General features: G+C 35.1%; 1 protein-coding gene and 1 pseudogene across 2 annotated transcripts; one reads left to right on the top strand and one right to left on the bottom strand.

Annotated features, from left to right (window-relative positions):
* Positions 1-4,489: 4,489 nt before the first annotated feature.
* LOC114762815 (zinc finger A20 and AN1 domain-containing stress-associated protein 3) lies at positions 4,490-5,618 on the bottom strand. 2 transcript variants are annotated; one of them, XM_028952406.1, is made up of 2 exons: positions 5,490-5,618; positions 4,490-5,268 (listed from the first exon to the last, which is right to left on the bottom strand). In XM_028952406.1, the coding sequence occupies exon 2, from the start codon at positions 5,220-5,222 to the stop codon at positions 4,728-4,730; it is 495 nt and encodes a 164-aa protein (XP_028808239.1). In that variant the 5' UTR covers positions 5,223-5,268; positions 5,490-5,618; the 3' UTR covers positions 4,490-4,727. The 2 variants fall into 2 exon arrangements, with proteins under 2 accessions (XP_028808239.1, XP_028808238.1); XM_028952405.1 differs by lacking the exon at positions 5,490-5,618 and adding an exon at positions 5,379-5,478.
* A 2,080-nt stretch (positions 5,619-7,698) lies between these two features.
* Positions 7,699-11,617, top strand: LOC114762829 (subtilisin-like protease SBT5.3; annotated as a pseudogene).
* The last annotated feature ends 1,438 nt before the right edge of the window (positions 11,618-13,055 follow it).

Here is a 13,055-nt window from a genome sequence, read left to right as displayed (position 1 = left end):
GAACAAGTTTCTAAGCATTGTCCTCACTTTGACATTTTCCCTTTCCTAATAATTTGAAAATGACCTAGAGATACTAATGGACCTGGCACCTGGATCTCATGAAAAATGTCAGTTCCTCATGTTGTGATGAGTCAGTATTTAAGTTATCACTAAGAGATATGTCCATATTTAATATCTGATAATATTTTAAATATGATTGTTTCTAATAGAAAGATATCCATACGTAAAAAAAATGAAAGTGATGGATATTTTTTAAATAAAATTATATTCCTTTAAATGCAAGAACTAATAATAATTATTATTTTAATTCTAAATATGATATCCCTCCCAGAGTGATGGTTGCATTAGTGTTTGTAAATTTAGATTTCCTCTCTATTTTTTTCAAATCTACAGTCTCCTTAATTTATCTTCATTTTATTAACTTTACAGCGTTGATTTTATGGAGATATTTAAAATCTCAAATTTACATCTGTCCATTTCTTCTATCAATAACAAAGACTAATTTTGACTAATTTCCGAATCTCAACTGATCCCCTTTAATTTACGGAGACCAGAGAGTAACGCTCTATAATTAGATGTACTTTACATGTAAGGGTTGTGGATCGCACTCCTAATTTCTTGCTCAAGGAACAAGAGCCTCTATCATTTACACGCAGCTTTCTTTTTCATTTGAATTAGCATTAGGTGATTTTGTTTTTTTCTTTTCTCTTTAATTATAATATTCATTCTTTTATTAAAATACACATTTATTAAAAAGATTTAAAAAAAACATAAAAGGCCGGGCCATTATATTTGAAAATTTAGAATTAAGTCCAAATTAACCAAACAACTCGGCCGGTCCGAATAGACAACAGAACAAGAAATAAGACTAAAAAAACTATTATATGAGAAACTAAAAACCAATTATAATATTCATTTAAAGCTTCCTTCTTCTTCTTTTTTTTTTTTTCTGGTAAAAGAAAGTTCATGTGCATTGGGTTCCTGAGACTCACTAGTTTCAGAACATACTTTTAGGATCAAATAACGCTTACAGAGATATTTACAGATTGCCCACCAATAAAGTCCCAACATCGACAGCAGGATTTGAACTCACGTCTTTATAAGTTATGAGTCAAAGCAATTCTTAGTAAGAATAATAGATTTGATGCATGAAGAATTACTAACACTAAATATCTCATCAAACCTGGAGAAGAATATGACTTGAGAAGCTATTTTAAGGATCCTGTCAGCTAAAAGACTAACAGATTAGATTTTGTTTGGATTGTGATTGGCATGGCCAAAACATTCGTTTTTAATCTGAATTAATTCTCAGTTACTCCGACTGGTTTCTCCACCCACCAATATAACCAAACTCCTCTTTTTGTTTTTCGATTAGCCCTCCTCTTTTTAGAGAGAGAGAGAGAGATTCAATGCAACTGCTACTATTAATCCGCTCAACTTGACCATTGATGATTTTAACAAGTTTTTTTTTTTTTTTTGCCAACGATTTTAACAAGCATGAATTGACAATGTCAACATGTGTAATCAATCCTTTATTTTTAACTATTACAACCCTGACCTTGGTCAAAGATGGTTAACAAACATTATTCGGGGTAACGACAATGACAGTGCCCCTGCACCGCTTTAACAGAAATTGAGTGCATGAACTAAACTTATATATTAAAAAATAAAACCAAACTGGTCAATATTAGACTTAAAACACAAAACAATATTATCTCCCAGTTTAATTAATTTAAGAAAAAATGATATAAAAATGACACTTGAACTTAAAAATGTTAAAATAGTCACTTGAATTTGCAAAATTCAATTTAGTTACAAATAACCAATTTGACATCTATAAATTTGCTGAAATAACCATATTATCCTTTATTTTATTTATTTTTTTTTTAAAAACCAAATGCCTTCACTGGTCGCCGGCACCGGAGCTCCAGCGGCGGGCAATAATTTTTTAAAATTTTTTTACAACTTTAGTAAAACGGTTAACAAGTTTTGTAATGCTATTAATAAGTTCAGTATATCAGTTAACAACAAATTTTCTAGAAAATTTAAAAAGTAGCATTTTTCCAACTCTAGTAATATCGTTAACAAGTTCCGTAACTCTATTAACAATGCGGGTATAGCATTTAACAACAAGTTTTCTGAAAAATTAAAAAAATAACATTTTTACAATTTTAGTAACAACTTTTTTTCAATTTTTTTTTCTGATTTTAATAAAATGATTAACAAGTTTTATAACGTTATTAACAAGTTTTGTATAACAGTTAATAATAGGTTTTCCAAAAAATTCAAAAATTAGTATTTTCACAACTTTGCTAATACCGTTTAACTCTATTAATAACTTCGGTATAGCATTTAACAACAGGTTTTCTGAAAAATTAAAAAAAAAAGACATTTTTACAACTTTAGTAACTACTTTTTTTGAAAATTTTTCCAACTTTAGTAAAATAGTTAACAAATTTTGAAACACTATTAATAAGTTCAATATAGCAGTTAATAAGGCTGTTCACAGGACGGATCGGGACCGGGACAGGCCCATCCTGGTTCCGTCCGGTGAACAGTAACTGGACAGATTTTCTGTCCCGTGTCCCGGCCCGTCCCGGGGTTGTCCTTTTCTCGGTTGGGATGGGACGAATTTGGGACGGGACGGATCCGGGACGTCCCGAAAATATTTTTTTAATTTTTTTAATTTTAAAAAAAAATCTGATTTTTTTAATTATATTTTTTTGAGCTTAAATTTTTAAAAAACATTTTTTATTTTCTTTTTTATTTGTTTGGGCACCCTTAAACAAAATCTCAAAATATTACATATAATAGTCATTAAAAACTCTAAACAAAAGCTTTTAACACAATAAAAACTTGCTAAAAATTCTAATCATCAATAATCTCAAATCATTAACAAATATAAAAACTCTAAATAAATATATCCATAGTTCTATACAATAGTCTCAAATCTTAAAAAAATATGAAAAAAATGATATTATATAAATAGGATAAAAATAAAAAATAAAAGGAACCGGGACGGGACGACCCTGTCTCGTGTCCCGTCCCGTCCCGGTCCCTTTTTTGTCCCGTCCCGGTTTGTCCCATCTCGGAAAATTTCGGGACGGATCCGTCCCGTCCCAATAAGACCGGGACTGGAACGGGCTGACCGGGACGGGTCGGCCTTGAACACCCCTAGCAGTTAACAACAGATTTTTCAGAAAATTTAAAAAGTAGTATTTTTACAACTTTAGTAATGCTGTTAATAAGTTTTGTACCTTTATTAACAACAGGTTTTCTGAAAAATTCAAAAAGTGGTATTTTTACAACATTAGTAACGCGGTTAACAAGTCATATAACGATATTAACAACTCTCATGACCATAATGGTTGCCTAATAAGTGAAATTTTTTTACTGTACAACGTTCATAAGGAGCTAAGATCAACCTTCACGAGAGTTATTACATGACTTGTTAATCATGTTATTAAAATTGTAAAAATGCTACTTTTTAAATTTTTCAGAAAACCTGTTGTTAAATGCTATACCAAAGTTGTTAATAGAGTCACGGAACTTGTTAATGGCATTACTGAAGTTGTAAAAATACTACTTTTTGAATTTTCTGAAAAACTTGTTGTTAACTGTTATATTAAATTTATTAATAGCGTTGCAAAAATTGTTAACTGTTTTACTGAAATTGTAAAAATTTTGAAAAAAATTGTTGTCGGCCACTAGAGTTTCGGTGACTGATTGGTGGCGACTGCTGGAGTTTCGGTGACTGCAGCCACCTAAGCTCCGCTGCCGCTGATGGCACCGGAGCTCCAACGACCGCCGGCTAGCGGGAACATTTGGTTTTTTAAAAAACAATAAATAAAATAAAGGGCAATATAGTTATTTCAGTAAATTTACAAATATCAAATTGGTCACTTATGACTAAATTGGGATTTTGCAAATTCAAGTGACTATTTTGATATTTTTAAGTTCAAATATCATTTTTGTGTCATTTTCTCTTAATTTAAATATATTAAAAAATTAATTAATTTAATTATTTATAATAAATATGAGTTAATTTTTTTAATATTTTTTTTACTCATTGCTACTTTTAATAAAAAGATTATATAATATATGCTATATAAGCAAGTAGTTTTTTTGGTTTTTTAAATTAATCAAATAAGTGTTATAAAATAATATTATTTTATTTATTCCGCCGGAAGAAATCCGCATATTTTGGTGTTTTAAAATATTTTATTTCATACCATTTTCTTGATCTTTAATATGAGACTTAATTATTAATTAATTTTGATTCTAAATATAAAATTTATGATATTTATCAATTTTTTAAAATTATCTTTATGAATACTCTCTCAATCATAATTCCTAATCAAGTAGAAAAAAAATAAAATATTAAAAAATAATTAATATTTTAAAAAATATCATATTTTTTATAATTAATTAATTTATAAAACTGCCTCAATGACGCACGCACCTATAATGAATAAAACACAGAAAAGGATTAGACAAATGTATTTAATTAAACATTTATTAATTCATTGAAATTTACATCATGGCTCAACGGCGTGAGAATAATGCTCCCCAACCCACCAATCCACCAACAACCAACCGCCAACAGCGTCCGAACCACGACCCTCCAACCACTAATGACCCGATGACCGACCCAAATTTCAGATCCGAATACCTTTCCCAAATGAAATATAATCACACACGCGACATGACCATAACACCCTTCCTCCTCAGATCTTTTCTAGCTTATCGGCCTTCACTATTGGATTGGCCTTCGCGATCTGCTCCCGGCCCATCGTCTTGAAGTCGAACTCGCACCCGTGCTGTTCCGGGTATCGGTGGGCCCCGCAGTACGTCGACCCGCACCGGCACTTGAACCCGGTGAGCCCCACGCGCCGCCTGCACGTCATGCACCTATTCGGCTGAGCCGGTGAAGCGCTCTTCGGCTCCTCCGCCTGAGGCGCCGGATCAGCCGCAACAGCAACCGAAGACGAAAGATCGGCAACAGGTTCCAGCGACGACGAAGATGACTCCGATTTCTCCGCCGTGGACGGCTGAGGGACTATGGACTGATTGAGAACCAGCTTGGCCGAAGAGGATTGTTGCTCCTTGAGCTGCAAATCTCTGTAGCATTTGGAACAGAGATTCTGCGTCGCAGGACTACCGAAGAAGCCGCAGTTGTTGGCACAAAGGCGCGGAGCTTGGCATCTATGTTCTTCCGCCATTTTCTTTGATCGATGTCGGTCCAATCCCGCCGAGAGATCTAGCGATCTGCAAAAGGAAACGCCAAACAACGTCAATCAGTATATTTTCAAACCTAAACAAGCAGGAAGAATTTTCCAAAGACGAAGGAACATCACGTAGAGGAGGAGGACGATTACCAGCGAAAGGAGGAAAAAAACGCGGAAGAGAGAAGAAGGGTTTGGGGGATTAGAAGGGGGGACAGAGAGGGGAATCTGCAGAAGAGAAATAAAGAAGGAAAAGAAAAGCACCTCAAGAGGAACGCAAAGGGAGGATGAGAGATGTGGAGCTAGGGTATAGGATTGCTGGAGGGTGAAGAAAATTCCAGAGGCCTTCTTCTTTTCTATATGTCTGCGACTCTCTCTTTTCTTTTTCTTTTTTTTTTTTGGGCGTGAATTGCTTTTTTATTTATTAATAAGGGGAGAAACGGCGTGACCACGTCTATTGCTAATTTGTTACGCGCCCCCCAAACGGTTTTTAATATGAGTGCCTCTTTTTTGGTTTATTAAGGCCGTGATTACCTTCTGGAAGCCGTTGTTGCCACGCCACGCCCCCCTTCTCTCTCTCTCTCTCTCTCATTTATTCATCCTTTGTTCTTGCTATTTATTTATTTAATTTAATTCCTCGTTTGGCCAAAGCAAAAATGACATCTATTAGTTCCTGTCAATTCACTGAACCTAGACATCATTACCTCATGATGTTCGTTTTATCAGAATCTTTTTTTACTAGCATAAAAAAGAGAAAAGAAAAACAGAATTTCACAATATAAACAAGGAGGGTATATATGGATTTTCTTATTTCTTCTCTCTCCTAGATCCTAGAAAAACATAATTTCAAAATATAAACAAGGCGGGTAAAATCCTTATTTGGATATTTTTGGTCAACTAAAATCTATATATGGATTTCCTTCTTTCTTCTCTCTCCTAGATCCTCTTAATCTTTTCCTCTTTTCTTAATTTTTTTTAATCCCGAAAAATTCACAAAGCAGAGTGTAAATATATTATATTAATTAATGGATTGATGATTTATCAACAAAATAAAGAAAAAGCAACAAAGCACTTCATTCTAATTTTAAATATTATTCTTATTTTTGTTAACTCTAATTCTAATATACAGAAAATCAATGTATATTTTTAACAAATAACTAATTTAACTAATTTATAAATTTATCTAAATTTATAAAGTATATCATATATTAAGGAATAGTAATTAAAAATAAAAAATTATTGCAAACAATTTTTTCCCATCGGACTAATTAGAAATTTTGTTCTGGTTTGATTGTCAAAATATTCTTCCAAGCATAATATCATCCGGAATGCAACTATATCTAGGAAAAAAAAAGCATATAATAAGTAAAATCCTTATTTGTGGCTGCACAAATGGTAAACAAATGATCTGATTGGGATACTTTCACTTTTTTTTTAATATATTGTTTACGATAAAATTAGATTTTCTTTCGGCTCTTAAACAGTTGAACGTACTCTTCATTAATAACCGAATTGTCGTCTCTGTTATCCCAGGATTTGCCTAGCTTTGTATTGTTAAACTCTGCTTGCTTTTGTATTCCCAAAGGAAGAAGAAGAAGTAATAACTGGATTGGGCCTCAATTCACCATCTCGAGACATTTCATCTGGGCTGGGCCGTAAACTCCATTCCCGGAGGTGGTGGCCCTCCCATTTTCAGAGAATCTCAAACCCAATTTCATTTACTGAGATATTTTTGGGTCAACACATAATTCAACTTGTCACACCCAAAAAAAAAAAAAAATCAACATGCTATTTTTAAACTCAAATTTCTTACCTACAAAGCTCCGTGGCGTTTTGTCGGCGCATTAAATTATGAGTAAACTATACTTCTGAAGTACTGAGTGGTATTTACTTTGGTCACCATTCCTTGCTCGTTTGGTCATGTGCCTCAATATTTTGGGTTAACAGTCCCCTTTCCTCTTCAATTCCAATCCTATAACAGGCCTAGTCAGGAAAATAGCAGTCGAATAATGTATTGTTGCTTTCACGAACCAATGTCCGTATCAGGAATCAAACAATTAAAGAATCTTCATCTACCCAGCATCTTAACATTGATTGTGCTTCTAGCTGTGGTTTATATCATGTTTTCAAGACTACGTAAATGTGAGCACCCTAGTGTTTGTTTGTAAGCATAAGCTCTCTGTTTCCTTAGAAAATTCTTCCATATGGCACAAACCCCATTAATTAAAAGAATTACTATATGGTTGGTCTCTTCTTCTTTCTTTATTTCCATGTTACTTATTCAAAGAATTTGATAGGTGCCAAGTCATAATCAGAAACAAAACTAGCCGGCTCCAGAATTTAATATCATGAGACGTGCATTACATAATACAGGTTTTGACCTGTTATAAAATGGGCCAATCACCCACTACTCTCTACTGCATCCAAATATTAGCTTCATCTGTCACCAGCTTCTTCACCCTCCTGCCATATCATGAGGTTTCTTCAAGTCTTCAAGATCACTCTTTTCCTGTTTATTGGATTACTTTAGTTCATGGGGGCACTCCTAAGGTAAGAATTGACCAAAGCCTTGTAATAATTGTCAGGTACATTCTGTTATTTGCCCGCACCATGGGCTTTGTGTACAAGGAAACTAATGTAACTTGGTGACATGTTTGGACGCAGCAAAAGCATTATATAGTATACATGGGAGAGCATTCACATCCCAATTCAGAATCTGTAGTCAGAGCAAACCATGAAATACTTGCTTCAGTCTCTGGAAGGTAAGACCCTTCAATTTAGCATATGTTCCTTATGCTAGTGGTGTTCTTTCTTAGGTTGTCTAAGAAGTGTTTGAATTTTTCTCAGTTTCGACGAAGCAAAAGCAGCGGCAGTTCATCACTACGCTAAAAGCTTCCGAGGTTTCTCAGCAATGCTCACACCAGAGCAAGCTGATGAACTTGCTGGTAAAGTACTTTACTCTCATGTCTTGATCTCTTTCCCATTTCTTCATGTAGGACAGGGAAGCACTTCAAATTAGATGACTAATTAACTCGTTATTCCCACACACACGTGCATGCATAATCTGTATCACACCCCTAAGACATTTATCTCCTCTGATGTTCTGATTTATGTTTCAGAACATGATTCAGTCGTGTCAGTGTTTGAGAGCAAAATGAATCGGCTCCATACTACACGTTCATGGCATTTTCTTGGATCAGACTCTGTATACAATGGCGATTATCTGCCCATGGACCCCAGATCCAATGTCATTGTTGGTGTTGTTGACTCAGGTATATGATGAAATCTATAACGACAATACAACTCACTGTAATGCACAGAAAAACGTCGAAAAATAATTATACAGACTTGGTCTATGAAAATTTGGCAAACTAAATCAATTATAAGGAGACATAAAGGCAGTTAAATATTCTTTTAGTTGAATTCACTTTTGACACTTTTATGCGCATCTCCATAATTGATATGGTTTATCCGTTTTTTCAGATAAGGTCTACTCACAGAATCTCACTTGCCAGATGCGACCATTTTTTTTTTTTTCCTATTTATAGTATTTCATTTTGATTAAATTGATTTAACTTTGATCTTTAGGTATATGGCCAGAATCGAAAAGCTTCAATGATGACGGATTAGGTCCTGTGCCCGAAAAATTCAAGGGAGAGTGTGTCAATGGAGAAAACTTTACACAAGCCCATTGTAACAAGTAAAGATACTCTTTCATGTTTCGCGACCATAGTCTAGAACTAAAACAACACACGAACTTGTCCCTTACTAATACAACAACATATTTCTCATCACTCAAACCTTAGTCCATACCGACCATGTCATCTGGAATTTGGATTTTACAGGAAAATAATTGGTGCTCGGTTCTATTCAAAAGGTTTCACAACAGATTTTGGTCCTCTGCAATCTCAGAACCGAACTTTTTTTATGTCAGCTCGAGACAGTGATGGACATGGAACCCACACTGCGTCCACAATTGCAGGGTCCATTGTCACTGACGCTAGCTTATTTGGTATGGCTAAGGGAACTGCTAGAGGAGGAGCTCCAGGAGCCAGACTTGCCATTTACAAGGCTTGTTGGTTTGATATGTGCAGTGATGCTGATATTCTTTCTGCCATGGATGATGCTATTCATGATGATGTTGATATTTTATCACTTTCCCTCGGACCAAAACCACCACAGCCAATTTATTTCGAAGATGCAGTGTCCATAGGAACATTCCATGCATTTCAAAGGAATATTCTCATTTCTGCTTCTGTAGGGAACTCGGTTTTTCCACGCACAGCATGCAATGTTGCTCCTTGGATCCTCACTGTTGCTGCTGGCTCAATAGACAGAGAATTCCATTCAAACATCTTACTTGGCAACTCAAAAGTTTTAAAGGTGAGGTCAAAAGCACACATCATTTCTATATAGTTCATGACTAATATGGCAACTAAAGTACGCTAAGTTGTTGTCAGGGTTTCTCTTTGAATCCAATTAAAATGGAGCAGTCGTATAGCTTGATAGACGGGAAGAATGCTGCAGCACCTGCTATTCCATCAAGAAATGCAAGGTATCTCCACTATTAGTCCGAAATAGACAAAATTCATTTGTAGACTTTATAACATTATCCTAATAATGTTCCATAGTATTAAACATCAAACTCTGTCTTTTATCTCTCAAAGACAAATGGATTCTATGGTCTTAAACTCCACAAAAGTTTTTTTCGTGGCATGGTAAAAGCTGAATTTGACCATGAAGCTTTTTTGGGATGATGATTGAACCCAAGAAATGTGATCTACGATTAATTCTGTTTTACCATTTTTTTTATAGCTTCTGCCACCACAACACTCTAGATCCTGCCCTAATCGAGGGAAAAATTGTGGTCTGTACAATTGAGACTTTTGCTGATGATCGACGAGCAAAGGCTATCACTATAAAGCAAGGTGGGGGTGTTGGAATGATATTAATTGATCACAATGCTAAAGATCTTGGCTTTCAGTTTGTCATCCCAAGCACCATTATTGGTCAGGGAGCTGTAGAAGAGCTACAGGCATACATGAAGACAGACAGGTGAGTTTTAACTTCACCTTTTTTTTCCCCTTATTATAAAAAAAGGAAATAAAAAGAAGATATGCATAACGGAATCATGTTACTCGTCATCAAAAGAGTGACTGAAAAACTTGCTGCTCATGTTTTTATTGTATCAGGAACCCAAGTGCTAGGATCTTGTCGACAATAACTGTTGCGGATGTTAAACCTGCACCAGAAGTGGCGGCTTTTTCTTCTGTGGGACCAAATATAATTACGCCAGATATTATTAAGGCAAGCCTACTCAACCTTCTAAATAAAATTGCATTGGCATACAAGAACACAAGTTTTGCTGCTGACATGACCAAAAGCATCACAAAAAACATAACATTATGAAGTCAATGGTCTGCACACACAGTTTACTTGCTTCTTCTTCTTTTCAAAAGGGACTCAAGACTATAACATACAAGAAAATGATAACTTTTCTGCTATTCTTTAAGAGAAATTGATTGATAAAAATTGTGTTCTTCTTTGTCCCACTATGCAGCCTGACATCACAGGCCCCGGCTTGAATATTTTAGCAGCGTGGTCTCCACTAGCAACTGAAGAAACAGTCGAACACCGATCCATTGACTATAACATTATCTCTGGAACATCAATGGCTTGTCCCCACATTACTGCGGTTGCTGCACTTTTGAAGTCCTCTCAACCCTCATGGGGTCCAGCAGCCATAATGTCAGCAATAATTACATCTGGTAAGTTAACCTGAAAATACTTGTCTGCTATATTCTCCGGATCCCATGACTAATGTTGTTTGTTCTAATGTTTCAGCAACAACCATGGATAACATTCATGGCCTAATTGGAAGAGATCCAAACGGAACACAAGCCACACCATTTGATTATGGATCTGGCCATATTAACCCAGTTGCAGCACTAAAAACCAGACTAGTATATGATTTTGATTCCCATGATGTTCTCAATTTTCTGTGCAGTGCTGGTGCAAGTCCAGCTCAACTTAAGAACCTCACTGGGGAACTACTTGTGTGTCAGAGATCTCCTCCTGCGTCCTACAACTTCAATTACCCTTCAATTGGGGTATCCAACTTGAATGGAAGTTTGTCGGTTTATAGGACGGTTACGTACTATGGTAGGGAACCAACAGCATATGCAGCGAGTGTTGAGGATCCAGCAGGTGTGAAAGTCAAGGTTACACCTGCAGAAATTAAGTTTAGGAAAACAGGTGAGAAAGTAACTTTCAGGATAGATTTCACTCCATACCAAAGTAGCAATGGGAATTTTGTGTTTGGGGCCTTGATATGGAACAATGGGATGCATAGCGTTAGAAGTCCTATTGCTCTCAAAGTGTTGGCTATTTAGAAGTGCCTTTTGTCCTCAATAAAAGAGTTTCCACGTTGTGCAATTGCGTTTATGTGCAGGTATTTCCCATTTTAAATTTAATGGAATTATGCTCATCTTCATCTTGAAGATAGTTATCTTTTCTGTACATGTCAAGTACATGAAATCTAGTTATACATATATATAAAGAATACGTGAATACTTGATAGAGTGTATCTCTTACATAGATGCATTGTACCATTTCAATTAAGCATTGTGCACGTGTTAATGAATGAGAATTATTTTCTTTCATCCCTTTGCTTTAGGATTCTCACTTAATGGGGGGGATCTTACCTATCAAGTTATTTATATTTTCATAATGGGTTAAAAAAAATCAACGTGCAATCTTTATTGAGAAAAAAAAGCCTTTTTTCCTGTATTACCAAAAAAGGGTCTTTTTTCTGGTTAGTGGTTTATTTGAAGGTTGAAAGAGACAACAAATTAAAATTCATATTAGAATGATTACCCGTAACGTAAAGGAAGAGGAATTAGTCAAAATCACGCGTTATTATAAATATTTTTTGTCGTCATTTTTCCGATCGGTACAACGCGGCCTATGAAAGGCACATTTTCCCCATCGTAGACGTGCTTGCATTTAATATTTATTCATTAATTTAAAGGAAAAAACAGAAAAATACCAACAAAAAAAAGTTCAAATGAGTAATTGCATTACATCTCATTTTTCACTCTGATTATTTTTTTTTTAAATATGAAAAATTTAAAATGTAATATGGGAAAGCTTTGAGGCTAGTGGGGGTACGAGGGCTTTGAGGCTTCAAAGGATAGGCTTTCTTGCTCCACTTGTTTTCCTCAGATTCCTCATAATGGCACTATCAGATTTAATATACTTTCGTTTGTGTCGACAAATGTATTGCTAATTGACAAAAAAGATACTATTCTTTAAGGCAATTACGTGATTATTAATCCATAGCTAAATAGTTAAGTACCTGCATTACAAGAATAAGAGATTGGAATTCCATTTTGGTCTGAGAAAAGTAAAAAAAATAAACAATGTTATTTTCTCTTACTCCTCTGCTTAAAATTTTCTTGTGTCCTGTTTTGCTATGATCATCAGAGGACTTTGGATGGTATGTTTGGACATTCAGTTCATGTCTTAGAAACCAAGGTCTTAGGGACCAATTGCCCATCTTTGAAAATCCTTCAGATCTGTAATCTGTTGTTTGTCTCCGTCCATAGTACTCTTTTACTGACTTCCCTCTTACGTGCGGCGAAGTTCTAACTGCTACTGTCTTTCTCTTTACCTTCTGCTTTCTTTTCTTTTTGGGAATCTTTTTTTTTTTCTTTCCTTTTTCTTCTTTTTCAGTTCTTTGCTATACGCATTTTAGCTTCTCGGGGATTTGACCGTTAACGAGGAGGTTAGGTCCTCGATCTTCTTCTCAGGTCCCATCACTTGGAGGGT

The sequence above is a fragment of the Neltuma alba genome, unplaced genomic scaffold (genome assembly GCF_004799145.2).
Source record: "Neltuma alba isolate B1F8T4 unplaced genomic scaffold, ASM479914v2 tig00011243_pilon, whole genome shotgun sequence".
Classification (NCBI taxonomy): domain Eukaryota; kingdom Viridiplantae; phylum Streptophyta; class Magnoliopsida; order Fabales; family Fabaceae; genus Neltuma; species Neltuma alba.
The sequence above is the reverse complement of the archived record's forward strand: the minus strand, read 5'-3'. Positions and strand labels throughout refer to the sequence as shown.

Excerpts from the sequence above, each read along its gene's own strand:
- LOC114762815 (XM_028952406.1), bottom strand. The coding sequence starts at position 5,222 with ATGGCGGAAGAACATAGATGCCAAGCTCCGCGCCTTTGTGCCAACAAC.